The sequence below is a fragment of the Castanea sativa genome, chromosome 9, assembly GCF_040712315.1.
Source record: "Castanea sativa cultivar Marrone di Chiusa Pesio chromosome 9, ASM4071231v1".
Lineage (NCBI taxonomy): Eukaryota > Viridiplantae > Streptophyta > Magnoliopsida > Fagales > Fagaceae > Castanea > Castanea sativa.
This window is the reverse complement of record NC_134021.1, coordinates 1917229-1935165: the sequence shown is the minus strand read 5'-3', so window position 1 is coordinate 1935165 and position 17937 is coordinate 1917229. Positions and strand designations below refer to the sequence as shown.

Here is a 17937-nt window from a genome sequence, read left to right as displayed (position 1 = left end):
TAGAGAATCATCTGATCTTCCTTCCACCATAATAACTCAAGTGCTATCTCTGATTCATTATATTTTCAAGTCAATTGTCATTTTCCTTGGCATAATTAGAGACCAGTTCACATACAAATAGAAAACCTTTTGATGCAGGACAGTTAGAACAAAACTGAAACAACAATAAAATCAAGGGATATGACCTAGGAGTTAGCACTTAGGCCTGATTTGGAGTCAACACTAAGTGAGGAAACTACTAGGAGTCAGCACCTAGGGTAGACCTGGAGTCCGCACCAAACCAAAAGAGAGACCAAACGACCATTTTTTTCATTTATCAAAATATCAACTGCTTATATAGGATTGTTAAACCCTAGTTCTAATTGGCTAGGAAACCTTAATTGCTTTATTACAAAAATAACCTTGCTTCTAAATTAATTTTTTTTTATAAGAGAAAAAAAAAAAAAATTTGGAAGCAAAGTTATTTTTGCTTCCAAATTAAAATACTAATAGCCCAATAAACTACTAGGACCTTAAACATAAAGGGCAAGACTTAGGTATAGTACTTAGGTGCTGTTCTTTAGGTTCCCTTTTAGGTTCACTTTTTAAGATTCTATCATATGAATTTTTTCTTATGGGATGAAAGTGTATTTTTTAGTCAAGTAGCCACACAACTAAATCTTAAGAGGAGAACCTAAGGAACAGCACCTAAAGTACTGTACTTAAGTTTTGTCCAAGCATAAAAATACAATGAACTTGCAAACATAAATAATATTAAATAATAATCTTCTTGCATCTCCCGCATCACCTTTAGGATACATAAAATTAATAAAAGATAAAAGCTAGATTGGTTCCGTACCCTAAGAATTGTAGAGGTGCATGGAACCTTTCAGGAAAGTCATACTCTAGACAGTGATCGGACTCCTTTGCTCATGAACTTGTTCATCTCTAGGTACAATTTCTCCACCAGACACGTCAATTGTGATTGAGTTTTTTGCTGTTGATTCATGATTGGATTTTTTGTTTCCAGTGCTACCTGCTTGTATTATTTGCTTATCTGGTGCTGTTTTCTCATCAATTGATGAAGTTGAGGACTTGTAATCTTTGCTTTTACCCCACACCACAAGATATAATCCCGCAACTATGATAATCGCACCTAGTAACCTGTACAATTGAAGAAATTAGTTAGTGACTTTGTTCTAGTATGGCTGTGGTGGTGGATTAAGCTTGAAGAATACCTTCCAAGATACAGTTTCTCGGCCAAAACGAATGAGCCCATGATAGCAACAATAACCATGCATAGGGGATTAAAAGCTGTTACAAATACAGGGCCTCTTTCTTGCATCACAACCCCTTGAATGTAATATGTCAGTCCCGAACAGATTATGCCCTGCATCAATAAATATAAAGAGTTGTAAATATGTCATTTGCTGGCCTAGAATCTGATTCTTCCTTGGGAAAAATCCCTTTTTCCATGACTGGAGAAATGAAAATATAGATGCTAGTAGGATTTTTCCATTTCTTTAGAAAGATGATTTTTTTCCCCTTTTGTTTGTGGAGATGCAATAATACATGAGTTTTGGTAGTGGTGTGTCATGGTGGGGAACTCTGGACAGGTGATACAGACGAAGATTTATAACTAAGTCGGTGATTGAAAGTCATTGTCCGGGCATTTCGGTCTTTCATTTGGGTTATCTAACCCTATGGTGGTATACAATCTACTGTATTATAGCTTAAGATTTTGATATGATAAAACGGGACCGATAGTAGCTTAAAGGAAATAAAGTTCCTAGGGCAATGACAACCTCCCTCCCTCCCCCTGCTCTCTTTTCTGGTTGGACAAAGTCCTTTATAAATTCTCACAAATGAGATTTTGAAATAAAGAAGAATAGGAGTGTAACCAATGAGATTTTGAAATAAAAGCCATTGCACGAGACAAGTAGTGGAGTGGGGTAGTTGAAAAGGGGGCTTCCTGGAAGATTCCTAGTTTATAAATATCCCAATAATTTTTGTTTATTTACAAAAGTACCCAAACTTGATTTTTAAAATAATCAATCTAATCACGTAATGATTATGATATTTCTTTTAAAACACTATATATTACCTTCATTAAATGATATTATATTAATTTCTATCATTTAGCTTAAGAATAGCAATGAGTAATAACATTTTTTTATTAATTAATTAATTAATATATATTTATACACACATAAAATGGTAATTTCGAAACAGTCCAAAATAGTATGTCAAAATGTGTGTAATTAAAGTGTGTGGATGTGTTTAGCAAGTTATTTCTCGAAAAAACAAAAAAAGGTCGGTACTGAAATATTTCGTTTCAATTTATGTATTGAAACGGGCACCAAAGTGATACTCAAAACATTTTGTTTTTATCTTTTTGTTTCACATTTAACAAATAAGTTACAGAAAATTTGAGAATGCTAAACAGACAATTGATGTTATATTCTTACACTGTAGAGAGCTGCCAATAGTTTAACGTCCCAACCGATTGCCCAGATTGCAGCTTTTCCCCTCTCCATCACTAGTGCCAATATGGTGCCTTCGATTGAGCCTAACAGGCATATCCAAGCTGTTAGGGAAAGCTCAGCAGGGTATGATTTTAGTGTGATTGCCTGGAAAAATAGAGCCATGAGAGTATTATATTTGGGACTTTGTTGTGAATTACTCATATTGTACCAATATATAAATTTATGAGGAGGAAAACTTTACTTGCAGATTAACAAAACAAGCCCAGCTGAAGCAGCCAATTGTTATCATTATGGCACCCTTAATCGAATGATGAAGATTGGTCCCATTGTTTTGCTGGTCGTGGTTTGTTTTTCCTTTAGTCCAGATCAACTCAAGAACTGGGCCTTTTGCCAGTGTTATGACCATGGCTCCCGCTACTGTTGCTAGAGTCCCTACCACTTTAGCTTGGCTTCGGATACTCTTTAATTTTACCTTCTCAAGCCTACTCAGAGACATAAAAACAAAATTTTTTACATTTATAAACAAAAATCCTATAAAAAAAAAAACTTGTATTTATACCATTTAATTATCTCTTGATACATCAAATATAGTAAGAAAAACAAGGAACGCAGTAAATTGAGAGAGAAGACGATGAAAACCTGATTGAATTTAGGATTCAACGTTGGGCCTATCTATGGATTATACATCTATAAAAATTGTCTTCAAAATATTTTTGGAAGTTAATAGTTTAACAAATAAAGAATTCTGTTATTAGAACATCTTAACACAATACCTAAAATAATTTTCCCTTTGTTTAATTAAGAATATATTCTATTATATTTAAAACTGCTTTTTTTTTTTTTAAAAAAAACTTTAAACATTAGGAATATATTCTATTTGAAAGTTTAAAGCTTTCTACAAGTTACGTTTGAGCTTTTGCTAATGGAGAAAATTTTATTTTATAGTAGGTAGCACTTTGGCATATAATAGAGCCCGTTGATGTAATCTTTTGGAAAAATCGAAAAACTAAATCCCTAATTTGTCATTTTGTGTTAAAGTCTCTTTCTCTCTCTCTCGTGACTTGTTTCTCAAAAAAATAATCTGTCATTTTGTTTTTTTTTTTTTAAAAGAACAAAAAAGAAAAGGACTACAACAAGAAAAAAGAGACTCGAAGAATCAGATTGCCGGGGTTAAGTATTTCTCTTGATGATAGATTTATCAAGTCAAAATGTTGGAACCCTTAATCTTTTCTTTTCTTTTTTTTAAACGTTCTCTCTTAGTAACAGTCGTGATTAATAGATTGTGTGACGTTGAATTACATGAATAAGAATATTTGTTTACGATTACGTAAAGTTTGAAGCTAGCTACTATTGCTTAACTGTTAAAAATCTAATAGCACAAGATGAATAGATTGTGTAAACATGGTTTTACAAGTGATCCTTATATATTAAAATCAATCAACCAAGACCTCCCAATCTTGCATTTTGGATTTGAGTTAATTAAAGTTTTTGAAGAAAAATTCTAATATAAGTGACTTGATATGAGTTTAAATAACACGTGATGGAATTGAGCTTTGAAGATTTTACTCAGGCAAAAACATCTTCTAATGTTGTATTTGAAATAAAAGTTTACATCTAATAATTTTGAATCTGGTCAATATCAGTATCACCAAAAAAATAAATAAATAAACAAAGCAAAACAAAAGAGAGAGAATCTGACCATAAATTTCGTAATAGAAAAAAAATTGTTTAAAAAAAAATTATATTCAAGTCATTTAAACTAAAAAATGAAATTCAAATCATTCTCTTCTGCAACTATTTAAGCACAAATGAACTACTTTAATGTTTAAATTGCTTTCATGTTTTGTTCTTAGTGAAGTATATGCGGCTACAAGATCTTGCTTTATATTTTATTTACCTAAGCAACCAAGCCATTAGGAAAGTAATGGCAGGAAGAACATTGGTTAAAGCTGCTGCAAACGTTGCTGTTGTGTACTTCATTCCCAGAAAGTACAAGTTCTGATCAATGACTGGCCTGCCAAGAGAACAAGATATAAGATATGCTTAAACAATACAATACTATGAATAATTACTATAAGGCTCAGTATTAAAGAATACTTACTCTAGTAAGCTAAGCACAACTAGTTTGGTGAAGATAGGAACTGTCATCTTTGGCCTTACTTTCCTGTAAGATAGTGAGGGAAAATTTGTTTTAGTTATCTCTTCCCTCTGCATGTGTATGTGTGCGAGTGTGTGTATATGTATGAGTGTATGTGTTTAAGCAGAGAGACAAAGAGAGATAACTTGTCAAGAATCACTGCAAAAGGGGCAATGACAAGAGTAGCAACCACATGGCGATAGACAACAAGCACGTAATTGCTCATCCCATGGTTTAGTGCAGCCTTAGAAAGGACATCCATCCCTGCAAAACCAAATTGCAAGAATACAACTGCAAGAAATGGTTTTATTCTATCAAACGTTATCTTCTGCATCTTGTTGGTGCTTCCTATTTGAACTAGAATATAGCACAAGCTTCAATTGTCAAACAGGAATATATATAGCTCATAAGAGTATCCAGTGGTAGCACTGATTCTGCTTACATCTAGCTGCATGAGAAAAACATGATATCATACAATATATTCCCAAATCCACGGATTCCACTAATATATTAAAACTCAATTATTACTCACCAATTATTGACACTAATTTATTAAGTATCTTAGGACCATAAACTAGGTGATCATACACCTATATATACCTAGGCTTATTGATGGAAGAATGCTCTAAACCTCAGTGCTTTGGTTTATTTATATGGTACTTTGGCGTTGGTGGTGAGGGTCACTTTACCGGTGGTGGAGTTGCTTTGTAGCCATTTTCAAAAAGTTGGATTAAATTATTTGTGACCCTTTTTAGTCTTTAGAAATTTGCTGAGACATTTTTTTGCATAATGCATAAAGGAAATGGATAAAAAGTTTTCGATGTAGGAAGCACAAACACGGACATGCATACGGGTACATGTATGGACATCGATACGACACGATGACATGAGTAATTTTTGAAAAATTATAATATAAGATAGCCGATATGATACCGGTATGACATGAGTAAAACACAGATATGACACCTAAATGAAGTGTCCATGCGTCCTAACTTTCCATACCTAATGAAAGACAAAAACAAAAATATGATAAATTTTGTCTCAGAGGCGTGTTCCCTAAAAATACAATATGGTCTTGAACCTGCAAAAAATAAAGAATAAGGTGGAAGAGCCAAAAGATTTGCCCATACGCCAATAATAGCTTAAAAGGTGACGGATATAGCAAGCTTTTGATCATGTACATTATTAAAGGTGCCAAATGATTTTTTTAACTTATTGGTCAAAAGAAAAAAAGAAGGATGGCTAGCATTACAATCTTCTTTATATTTTCTTTCTGCTTTAAATTTTGGTTTTAGCGAGTCTGGGAAATTACCTAGGGCAAAGTCAAGCTTATGCTGAGCACGTAAATCCCCACTAGTTTTAGTCTATGCTGAGCATGGTTTTGTTTCCTTATGCCTTGTACACTACTTGTAACTTTGTGCACTATTTGTGACTTTGTGAGACCCTACCCACTTCCACTCTGGAATCCATTTTCATTTTGTGCACTTTAGTCTCGTGTTTCAGTGGCTATCCCTGTACTAGAGAGTGGTGTTGTACATCAGCTCTTAAACGTCAGAACATTGTTTCGTTATTATTGGGGTGTTGAAGGTTGAGGCTTGCTGTGTTACACATAGATTGCCATATTTTTATGCCTTTCCGAATAGGGAAAGATAACATGTAACATATATGGTCATAACTTAATCCATAAAATTTAAGTCTAAGAGTTTGAGCTCAACTATGTTATACTAACCATTAATTCTTTTTATTAGTATCCAATGTGAGACCCTACCCACTTCCACTCTGGAATCCGTTTTCATTTTGTGCACTTTGGATTCGTGTTTCAGTGGCTATCCCTGTACTAGAGAGTGATGTTGTACATCAGCTCTTAAACGTCAGAACAATGTTTCGTTATTGGGGTGTTGAAGGTTGAGGCCTGCTGTGTTACACATAGATTGCCATATTTTTTTGCCTTTCCAAATAGGGAAAGATACAAACACAAAAACAAAAACATCAAAAAGAAAACAAGTTTGGCCGGCAGATAATTTTATGATTTGGAGAGAGATAAATACTTTGGGGAGACTCTTGACTCATTAATATAACAGCCAATGATTATAAGCTCAACTAATTGAGTAGTTAATATAACATATATGGACATAACTTAATCCAAAAAATTTAAGTCTAAGAGTTTGAGCTCAACTATGTTATACTAACCATTAATTCTTTTTATTAGTATCCAATGTGAGACTTCATTATTTAACTAACCACACCAATCACACATGAATATTTAAATATTTTATTAATATGAAAAGCTTCTCTAGCTCTGATCAAATGTTTTAATTTACTCACTAGAGGTATAGAGAATTGGATTCAGAATTCCTTGCTTAAAATCTGTTATGTTTAGGCCATGTGCATGAAGCTAAGGGGTGGCCCGTTAAAAAAAAAAAAAAGCCAAATATTTGTATGGAACTTAAATGAGCAACTTAAAGTAGAACAACAATCTATAGCAATTATAAATTTGTTGGAGTAATTGAAAGGCATATGCTGTCCTATTTTCTGATCATATAGGCTTCTATAGTTTTTAATTTTGATGGTTTATGTCATGGTAACAAAGCCTAATTTAACCAAGGGGGTCAAACATATGGTTCCCTTATTAGATGCAGGGTCAAAGTTAGGGCTTGGAGTTTAGAGGCGACTCTTATATTGGTTACGTGTAACGTTTCTGACTTTCAGCTGCTACTTAGTTGTTGATGGTTTTTTTCTTTTTCTTTTTTGGTCTTTTATGAAAAATTATTTTGTTTGAAATTTTTAAAATGCCAAGTTGTTTGTTTTATGTAAAATTGATTAATTGGACTTAATTGTTTAAAACTATTTTAGAGTCCATATTCTTAGGTTGACAAACAATATTCAAATTTAATCAATTTATAGTATTTTGGTGAAATTGACTATACTTAAGATGTATTTTAAAGTTTAAGACAAAGACCCAAGCTCGGCTCAAGTCCAACTCAAGTTTAGCGCAAGAAAAATAAAGTTTTTGTAATTTCAATTTAAAGTTCGACCAATTGAGATGAGTTAGATTCCAGCTCGACACCTAGTTTGACCGATTGAGAGTACGTGTATCAACAAAAATTAGAAACACGAAAAGCCATAACTTATTCGTGTCAAACCCAATTCATAATCCGTTTGTTGCGCTATTTAAAGGATATCATAAGCTATAACAAGAGAGGTTTTCATGGAGAGAAATTATCGTTTGTACGGCTAGAGTTTGTATAACCAAGTTTTTCTCAATTTTACAATACCAAAAACATTCAAAGTAGATTGTAAGAGTTCAAGACCACAGAGAAAAATTAACATAGTGTTGCTGCTACCATAGTGCAGGTCTTATATGAAATCATAGAGCAATCCAGTACTCTACAATAGTTACTAGAAAAACTTTCAAATGGATTTCTTGGAGTCATAAACAGGGGAGTTTTTGTCCAATCAATTAACCACAGTTACTAATTAAATCTTTGAGAGTAGATCTTAGAGCCACCAATAAGGGAGTTCATGTGCAATTCTTCAGAATGGAAGAGTCCATGGATTTAGAATTACATGTTGTCACACTAGTAAGTACTACATGAGGTAGCAGTAGATTTAGAATTAAGTCTATTATATAATCTTCAACTCTATTAGGGAACATATTGCCTTGAGGATTGTTTAGGCTAAATCCTTCATAATTTTTTTTTATAACCTTTAAAATGAGGAAAATGCTAGAGCCATTGCCCTAAATCCAAGCATACCTTCGTTCCTGGTTGGATGTGCTTGCAAATACGTCCGTCCCTGGTTGAATGTGCTTGCAAATAAGGGAGCTGTCAGCACTAGAATCCACTTTCTCAGTGTTTAAGCTTTTTGACGTTGATGCTTCCCAACATAGGCATAATTGCATTCCTTGATTAATATTAAAAATAATAATAAAAAATTTTGACTTTTGCATGCTTGAAAAAACTAGCTAGCATTGGAATAACAGTCCCAATAGAAATTTACCAAACAACTCAATAAGTAATTATTCATTCTTTCACCAAGAAGATTTCTGCCATGTTCACTTGCTTGATATTATGGTGATTGTCACATGATTACTACTTTCCTTGCCATTCTTACTTGCATTAATCAGTTCCCTAGCTGGTGGTATTTGATGACATTGATGGACTGAGAGAGAAGTTTTATCCTTGCCATTGGCTGAGATAAAGGAATTTAATTTGGTCCTTGGCTTTACCCCACATAACAAGATATAGACCTAAGATGATCACAATGGCGCCGAGGACCCTGTACAGCTCTAATAATATTTTGGTAAAGATATTTCTTAGTCACTAGAAAATTAAGGGCAAACTAAAAAGTAAGAAGTTTAGGGCCTTCAAGCAAGATCACTTGTTTATAGCATTCTAAGATATTATCTTGCTCTTAGAGCATTCGCATTGGGCAAGGTAAATGGTATATGTTGAGGAATTTACAATTCAAAGCAAAAAAACAAGCCAACATCCGGTCTTGTATCTATCTTGTATCCTAAAAAAATTTAGAATTGTGCTACAGTACCATCACGAATTTGTGATGGTACTGTAGCACAATTGTAAAAGGAAATAATTTTTTTTTTATTCATTCCTCTCTCCTCTCACTCTCTGTCTCACGTCTCAATCTCTGTTTCTCTCTTTGTGTCTCATTTTGGCTTTTATTTATGTTTTAAAATATATTATTTTAATGTGTTGTATTATAAAAAAAAAAAATTTGAGATCTTGGATGTATTGTAAAATCATATGGTATAATTGATAAGTATCTTTTTGAGATGGTAAAATAGAATATGATAGAATTTTCGGATGGGAATGATCTTATATGCGTGCATGCATGTGTGCACTCTTCCAATCTTAATCAATATATTTCTTTATTTTTTCTTTCAAAATTTTGATGGGATGATAATAAATCTGACATATTTTATATTAAAAGATCAACAACTTATCAACTTGTTTATAGAGTAATTGAATTTAAGCTTACTCTTTTTGTTTCATCAGTTTTCCTAAGTCACCATATTATTGTCTTACGTTATTTTCACTAGATTTACTGCTTTATTATTTTATTGGTAACATATTTAATCTACGGCAGTTAACCTAATGCATACTTGGTTAATTATTTAAAGTTAATTAATTCCGCTATAAAATCAATCAAGGGGTCTAAAAACCCTAACAAATTTGTTATTGGTAATTTTTTTGTTGGGTTAATTTTTTTGAGCTTGTATATTTTGTTTTAAATTTTAAATTTATAAAAGAATTTTATGGTCTTTAAAACGAGGAATATAGTAGAGCCATTGCCCTAAATCCAAGGATACCTCCGTCCCTTCCATCCCAGGTTGGATTTGCTTGCAAATACCTCCCTTCCGTCCCAGGTTGGATGTGCTTGCAAATACCTCCGTCCCTGGTTGAATGTGCTTGCAAATAAGGGAGATGGAATCCACTTTCTCAGTGTTTAAGCTTTTTGACGTTGATGCTTCCCAACATGGGCATTATTGCATTCCTTAATTTTAAAAAATAATAATTAAAAAAATTGACTTTTGCATGCTTGAGACAACTAGTATTGGAATAACAGTCTTAATAGAAAGTTACCAAACTACTAAATAAATAATTATTCATTCTTTCACCACTAAGATTTCTGCCATGTTCACTTGCTTGATATTATGGTGATTGTCACATGATTACAACTTTCCTTGCCATTCTTACTTGCATTAATCAGTTCCCTAGCTGGTGGTATTTGATGACATTGATGGACTGAGAGAGAAGTTTTATCCTTGCCATTGGCTGAGATAAAGGAATTTAATTTGGTCCTTGGCTTTACCCCACATAACAAGATATAGACCTAAGATGATCACAATGGCGCCAAAGACCATGTACATATTAACATATATATGGCATTACATAATTTGCAATCATCTTTCATTCATAATAATGTCCTGCATGTATATATAGTTATGGTGAAGGATAGAACTCGATAGATTATACCTTCCAAGGTTCATCTGCTCCGAGAAAATGATGGAGCCTATAGCAGTAACTATGATCCAGGTGAGGAGACTAAAGGCTGTTACAAAAACCGAGCCTTTTTCTTTCATTGCCACTAATTGTAAGCAAAAATTTGCTCCTATGCTGATTATTCCCTGCTGCATATATAAACGTCATTTTCACACCATGAAGAGCTGAGAAAACATTACACCCACATTTCTAGTCACATGTTCAAGTTTATGCTTGTTTATTATTTTTTTTGTGGTACCCTGTGTAGCTGCCAGTAATAGATATATATTGGATTTTTGCTTGAAGAAAGTTGCACATTGATGAATGATTTCATTTTTAGACTAGTTCATATTTTTGGTCTTTATTTTGGAAGTGTTTTCATTTTTGCCCTTACATTTCAAATTTTTCATTTTGATCCTTTATGTTTGATTTTGTTTTTATATTGACTTTGTCATTCATTTTCATTGATAACCTAGCCGTTCATAATATGTTTTTTTCTTATAATATTAAATTCTTACATTCTACAACATTTTAGACTAGTATCTCAAAAAAGTTAAATATGAAGGGAACTTAATGAACATATTATTAATGAAAATGGATGACACTCATGGCAGAATCAACATGAATGGCCGAATGAAAATTTTGAAACGTAAACGGCCAAAATGAAAACATCCATGAATTTAAGAGCTAAAAGTGTACTTTAGTCTTATTTTTTAAAAGAATATTTAAATTTATTAACAATGTTGTCAATTCTATTATGTTCCAATTTTATTTTTGTTCTAATTGGATGATCAAAATATTCATTATTTCACTAAATCGACATGCTAATTAACATCCCCATCTCGAGTCAAATTACAATATGTTTTACTATTTTAGTATGATTTAATAAAATATATAAATTTTGTCCATTATAAGTTCACCCACTTCATTTTCTCTTTTTCCCCCCTTTCTTTCCTTCATATCTTTCGCTATTACTCTTCTTTTATTCTTATTTTTTACCGATTAATGATGATGTAATTTATCTTTCATGCACATTGATGGTAATATGGTTATGTGTAAAGGAGAATCATTAATGCACAAATAAGAAAGAATAAGTTAATTCAAGTTGAAGTAACAAAAAATATTGTTGAGAAATACCTAAAAATAATATTAAAAGAAGTACTAAAAAAATAATAATCAAGAAAATAAAAAAGAATATGATTTTAAATAGAATATAATGATAGGAAAAAAATGCAGCCAATTCTGATTAATCTATTGAAAATTCATAACTTATTCCAAAAATTGGGATTAAGGCTTGATTTTCAATGTTGCTCTAAATTTTCTTCACTTTGTGTTATATAATTATTATTCTTTAATAGATATGATATAAAATCATATGTGATGAGAAGTTAAATATATTTATTTTCTATTTTTTAAATATATAATAAAAATAATTGTAACTTCAAAACCGTACTTCAAAATAGATCAATATTTAAATATTTCCTATTAAATTTCAATTAACAAATGAGAACAATCACTGAAATAGAATTAACATTAACTTTGCTTATTACAAAGATTTAAATTGCTAAAATTTTATTAAGTTCAAATATCCTTACATAATAGACAGGGGCGGAGCCAGGAATTTTTGTTTGGAGGACCAAGTTGCGGCACTAATATATTTATCAAGACAACTCTCATATATATACATATATATATATATATACACACGCGCGCGCGTTTTTTTATTATATATACTCACATATATACACACTTTTTTATTTGATAAGTTATATATATATATATATATATATATATACACACACTCACCCAACAACAACAACAAAAAAAAAAAAAAACTTAGTATTTTTAATCAAAGTTATGTTTGATAACGATCTTTATAAAATAAAATTCATTTTTTCTATTTTCATAGTAAAATTCTTAAAAAAATTTATTTTAAATACAAATTATCAAATTTTATACTAAAGTAAAAAATCTTTTAATTGAACTAATGAAAATTTCAAAAACATGCAACTAAAGACATTAAAATAAATTAGGCTCCAAATATATTTAAAGCTATCTTGTTCTAACTTGTTATGTGTTAACTAAAGACACATTTCATGTGTAGTTTTAGTGACAAGATTTTTTTAATGAGTCAATGACTTATTAATCGCCACATAACAGGTTAAAAAAGATAAATTTAAACATGTTTGATGACAAACTTTATCAAATATTTAACAGATGTAAGAGCACATTTTACAAAAAAAATAGAATTACAAAAATAAAGTTATATCTCTATAACTATTAGACCAATTATTTTTTTTAAGAGCATCATTGGACTAATTCTAATATTTGGAGAGCCAACTCTTATTTTTATAGACTAAAATTTGAAAATACTAAAATAATTATATATATATATATATATAATTTAAAATTTTTCAAAATTTTGGGGGGCCAAGCTTCAACACAGCTCCGCCCCTGATAATAGAGAGCTACGTACCCAGAGCTTAGCATCCCAACTAGGAGACCAGGCTGCAGGTTTCCCCCTTTCCATCACAAGAGCCAGTATGCTACTCTCAGCTATGCCTACCAGGCATATCCAAGCAGTAAGAGAGAGTTCAGCTGGTTATAACCTTACTGTAATTGCCTCAAGAAATAAAATGCCTATTTATTAGGGCTTTAAAACAAACCATTATATTAATGTTCTTTGAATTGGATTGTAAATATAGAACACATATTGACAGTGCACTTATTTGAAGAACAACAGAAAAAGCTATGACAAAGCAAGAAGCTACTAGCATTAGAGAACCCGCAATTAGATGTTGATGATTTGCAGTGCCCCGTTCAAGTTCTTGGTTACTTCTTCTTTTGTCCAGGAAAACATAAATGTAGGTCCTTTTACTAGTGCCATTAGCATGACTCCTGCAACTGCTGCAATGGATCCAAACACCTTGGCTTGGCTCCGGATATGCTTGATATCAATATTCTCAAGCCTACCAAGTTACACATGCATGTCAATCATGTTTCAGGATAAGCACAAGTAGAATTATGTTATTTCTGGGGAAATGAGGAGAATGTTTTTCCACACTTGGAAATGGTGCTTGTTAAATGATTAATTAAATTAATTCATTATTTCTTAACAGTTTAAAATTTTGGTAATTTATTGTGATATTAGAGCATGAGGTCCAAACTTTGCCTCCACTTAATAAAAACATTTTAAACCCACATGCGAAGGAAGAGTATTAAAAGAAACGATCAAACTCACAATTTTCTAACAATTTAAGTTTTTGAAAAAATCAATAATTTATCAACATGTACTCAAGATGGCCTGCTAAATAATAAGCACGATTGGGCAACAGATGTTAGAATATGGGAGTTACCTAAGAATGCAAGCCAATAAAAAGGTCTATCGCAGGAAGAGTATTATCAATAGCAGAGCTAAAAGAGGCTGATGTGTATTTAATCCCACTAAGATACAAATTCTCATTTAAAGCAGATCTGCCAGGAGAAAATATGATTAGATAGATACAGGAAAATTTGCATAAAGGAAAAGAAGTTGACGAGTCTGAATCTTGCTCCAGCAAGCCTATCAGCATTATCTTTGTAAAGATAGAAAGAGTCATCTTAGGCCTCCTATTCGGGTCCAAAAATATTCTGTCGATTTCAGCATATTTAGGACGTAATTGCTTATTTGCTGGCCCATTGCTACTTTAGAAAAAATGTGTGTCCCTGCCAACCCAACACATAACAGAATCACCACCATGAAAGGTTTCAACCTACATAAACAGTCGTAACTCGTATGATAATTGATTTCTCATCTTCACAGGCCTTGTATTGCCTAAGTTCTATGAATTACTTAACTGAAACTTAAAATTTATTATAAGAAAAATGTTATCACATGAATAACTTCAACGTGCAAATTCCACTCTAGTATCACAAAATCTCAACCCGCTTGGCATAACATCAAATGGTATTGAACTATAGTCAGCTGGAATTACTTGCTCCATAGCAGTAAGTGATATAAAACCAAAACTTAAACATCGATAGCCTTGTTACACACACTGTTACCACAATTTTAATTTCTTTTTTGCGTGTGTGTAACAAACACTGTTCTTTAGGCTAAAGGGTGCTGCAAGTTATTTAAGTTACAATGAATACCAAAAATGTCTGCAATTAATCAAGAGAGATGGCAGAATTGCTTGTAGACAGAGACGGGACCCACGCCTCACACACAAAATTTGAACTTTTTCGTAAAAGAAATATTAATTAATTAAGGTTTGCTTTCCTAAAAATTCAATTGATCTAAAAAATCTACAATAAAATAAACTTATCAGCTAGCCTATATAATTTATTTCCCTCCTCCTCTAAATACAATTTTTTTTAACATAATACATTTTCAAAAAAAAAAAATTTAATGTTATATACTGCTCTAATAATATTTTGGTAAAGATATTTCTTAGTCACTAGAAAATTAAGGGCAAACTGAAAAGTAAGAAGTTTAGGGCCTTCAAGCAAGATCACTTGTCTATAGCATTCTAAGATAATATTATGCTCGAGCATTCGCATTGGGCAAGGTAAATGTTATATGTTGAGCAATTTACAATTCAAAGCAAAAAAACAAGTCAACATCCAGTCTTGTATCCTAAAAAAATTTAGAATTGTGCTAGCACAATTCTAAATTTTTTTAGGATACAAGACTGGATGGTACTTGTAAGTGCACAATTGCACCTGGACCCAAGAACAGTTATGGGCTCAGGCCCAATGAGCCTTAAACAATGAAAATTTGTAGAGAGTGGGCTTGAAACCCAGGTTAGAAGTGAGTGAAGATTAAATGACAAACTAAAGATTGCCAGTATTAGGAAACAGCAAAGAGTAATGTAAATAGGTCTCCTCGGTCGTAAGCCGAGAGCTGTTCTTATATTATCTCTCTCTCTTTGTCTTTTTTCTTTTTAGGTTACAAACAGTTCCGTCCCTCTTTCTGTTCTAGGTCTTCCCTTAAATACTCTTCTTCTTAATACTTTATACACGTGTTGCCCCCAACTCCTCCCTTAGTATAGATATTTCTTTTCTTAGTGCCTTTGAACAGTAACTAGAAGTTTCCCTTCCACTGTTCAAGTGTCACCTCCCCATTAATGCGGCCAGGGTGGTAGGTGCAGGGTCTTTAATGTGAAGGTAGCAGCCTTTGTCTTTGACATTTCTTCAACACTGGTGCTTCTGGGGCATTCAAGGGTTCACCCCTTTTAACCATTGGTCTTGACCGTGTCATTCCCTAACCTGTACCATGAAGTCCCAGGTTCTCTGGTGTCAGTCCGAGGATAAGTTCACCCTCGGCTGAGTCCTCGGACCCTCGGCGCATGGGCCGACCCATAGTATTAACAACTTCCAAACCCAGGGTCAGGTCGGCCTTCCTTAACACGGCCCAAAAGGCCCACGTTCCCATCAGGATCTTTTTACCCCCCACAATAGCCCCTCAAAACTCTAATTTTCAACGTCCGAGTAGAAAAATAGGGTTTTGATCCGACGAGAACTTGCTCTACACACTTTATAAGTGATGGCACGTGTGGAAATCGTTTTGCGTCCCAGAAGATGACACTTGGCGGTTTTATTTTCGAAAACGCGCGCATTTATTACTGTAAGTTGCTCTTTGTCTCCCACGTTCAACGGTGAGATGGGCATCCAACGGTTCTCATTACTCCACGAAATTTTAGGCGGGACAGACATAATTTCGAGGCCGCCTTTTCGCACGTCGTGACGCTTCGGGAACCTGCGCCTTCATTTAAGTCATCAGGGATCAATCCCATCAAAACAACAACAATCATTCTTCACCAGCAGAAAACCGTGGAAACCCGTACCTTCAACTTTGTAAGTTCTTGCTCTCTCTAGTCTTGACCTTTTCTCCTCGGATACAGTCCTCGGCTACCAATACAAACACTCTCCCTTTTAAAGTTTAGTCTATCGTCTCTCTGTTAATGGGAAAATTCAAGTGTCTAGTTGATACCGCCGCTGGGATGGAAGGCTTTAGAGCCAAATACCATATTCCCAGCGACGTAGGGTTAGAATACTGCCCGGCAACAGCCGTGGCCGGTTCTAGGAAAGAGGGAGAGGTTATCATCCCTATGATAGCCTTCATAGAGGGTGGGATGACCCTTCCAATGAAACCCGTAATGAGGGAGTATCTTCGCAACCACAGGTTGTGTCCCGACCAATGCCTTCCAAACGTTTTTAGAGTTCTAGGTAGTGTAGATGCTCTAAACGAGCAGATGGGTTTAAACCTCACATGGCACGATGTCGTGTTCCTATATGAGTCCCACAAACTTTCTAAAGTAGGTTATTATATGAAATCTCGGTCTAGCACCGTTAGGCTAATCTCCTGTCTGCCCAAATCAAACAAAGGCATGAAGGACGACTACTTGATCGTGTCTGGGAACTGGCACGATGGCTTTCACTGCCCAGTTCAGTGGGGGGATCCAGGTGCGACGCCGTAGGATTAATCTCCCCACAACACAACTTCTCCTAACACACACACAGAAATGCGTATTTGTATTTACTTAAACTTGTTAAATATTTGTGTGAATCTGACCAGGTTTGTTTGTTTTGACGTCTTTTTTGCAGATAAGCAGCACGTGCGCCCTCGTCTGAGTCACTGTAACGTTGCCGATCTAAACCGAGTACTTCGATCCGAGGTATTCGTTAGTGCAGACCTACAACTCCGGGCTGCTCATCTTATTCTAGGATACACCCCCCTCTCCAAAGACTTTCAGGAGATAGAGGACGCCATTATTGCCGGCGACCGAAGACGAAAGAGGATAAACGTAGCTCGGCCCCATTTTTTGGACGACCGTGACCTCCCGGACGCTCCTGACACTATTTTGTACAACCGGCCGATAGCAGCAGTCCCCCTCGCCATACACTCACAAACAACTGTCGTTCCAGAAGAGGAGGTGTCTTCTTCACACACTCTCGACGACGAGATAGACCAATTCCATCTCGAAGACACCGAGAGACCTCGCGGAAACCAGTTTGTGGTACTTTCCGACGAGGAGGAAGAAGCCACCGAGGCCTCTGGAATCGCAGGGTTTGTAGTTGCCCTTCCCGAAGACGAATCTGTAGAAGGCATGGGACGAATGGAGGGTCTTCTCACTAATAGGGCTGCCAAAGTTGCAGAGAAGAAGAAAACGGGGACGTCCCAAGTTCCCCCAGCTTTACCTCCTCCTACTCCTCTAGCTGAGCCAAAACTGCCAGCCGAGGATCCCAAGAAGAAGAGGAAGGGAGATAATGAGGGGACGATTACCAAAGACCCCAAGAAACCACGCCAACAACTCCCACCGGCCCAGCAGCAGAAGCTGGACAAAGGCAA

The 17937-nt window shown here is 34.3% G+C and overlaps 1 protein-coding gene across 2 annotated transcripts; it reads right to left on the bottom strand.

Moving 5' to 3' along the window:
• Positions 1–730: 730 nt before the first annotated feature.
• On the bottom strand, positions 731–5268 carry LOC142609600 (WAT1-related protein At2g37460-like). Of its 2 annotated transcripts, XM_075781221.1 has the most exons (8): positions 5135–5268; positions 4749–5050; positions 4567–4629; positions 4363–4479; positions 2707–2947; positions 2448–2609; positions 1218–1369; positions 731–1143 (listed from the first exon to the last, which is right to left on the bottom strand). In XM_075781221.1, the coding sequence occupies exons 2-8, from the start codon at positions 4934–4936 to the stop codon at positions 885–887; spliced, it is 1182 nt and encodes a 393-aa protein (XP_075637336.1). In that variant the 5' UTR covers positions 4937–5050; positions 5135–5268; the 3' UTR covers positions 731–884. The 2 variants fall into 2 exon arrangements, with proteins under 2 accessions (XP_075637336.1, XP_075637337.1); XM_075781222.1 differs by lacking the exon at positions 5135–5268 and having other exon boundaries at positions 4749–5077.
• Between the last annotated feature and the right edge of the window lie 12669 nt (positions 5269–17937).

What these genes read in the sequence shown, in the direction of transcription:
- LOC142609600 (XM_075781221.1), bottom strand. Translation starts at nt 4,936, where the DNA reads ATGCAGAAGATAACGTTTGATAGAATAAAACCATTTCTTGCAGTTGTA. An exon ending in TTTGCAGTGATTCTTGACAA is followed by an intron (nt 4,630 to 4,748) that starts GTTATCTCTCTT and finishes ACTATCTTACAG; the next exon opens with GAAAGTAAGGCCAAAGATGA. An exon ending in GTTGTGCTTAGCTTACTAGA is followed by an intron (nt 4,480 to 4,566) that starts GTAAGTATTCTT and finishes TTCTCTTGGCAG; the next exon opens with GCCAGTCATTGATCAGAACT.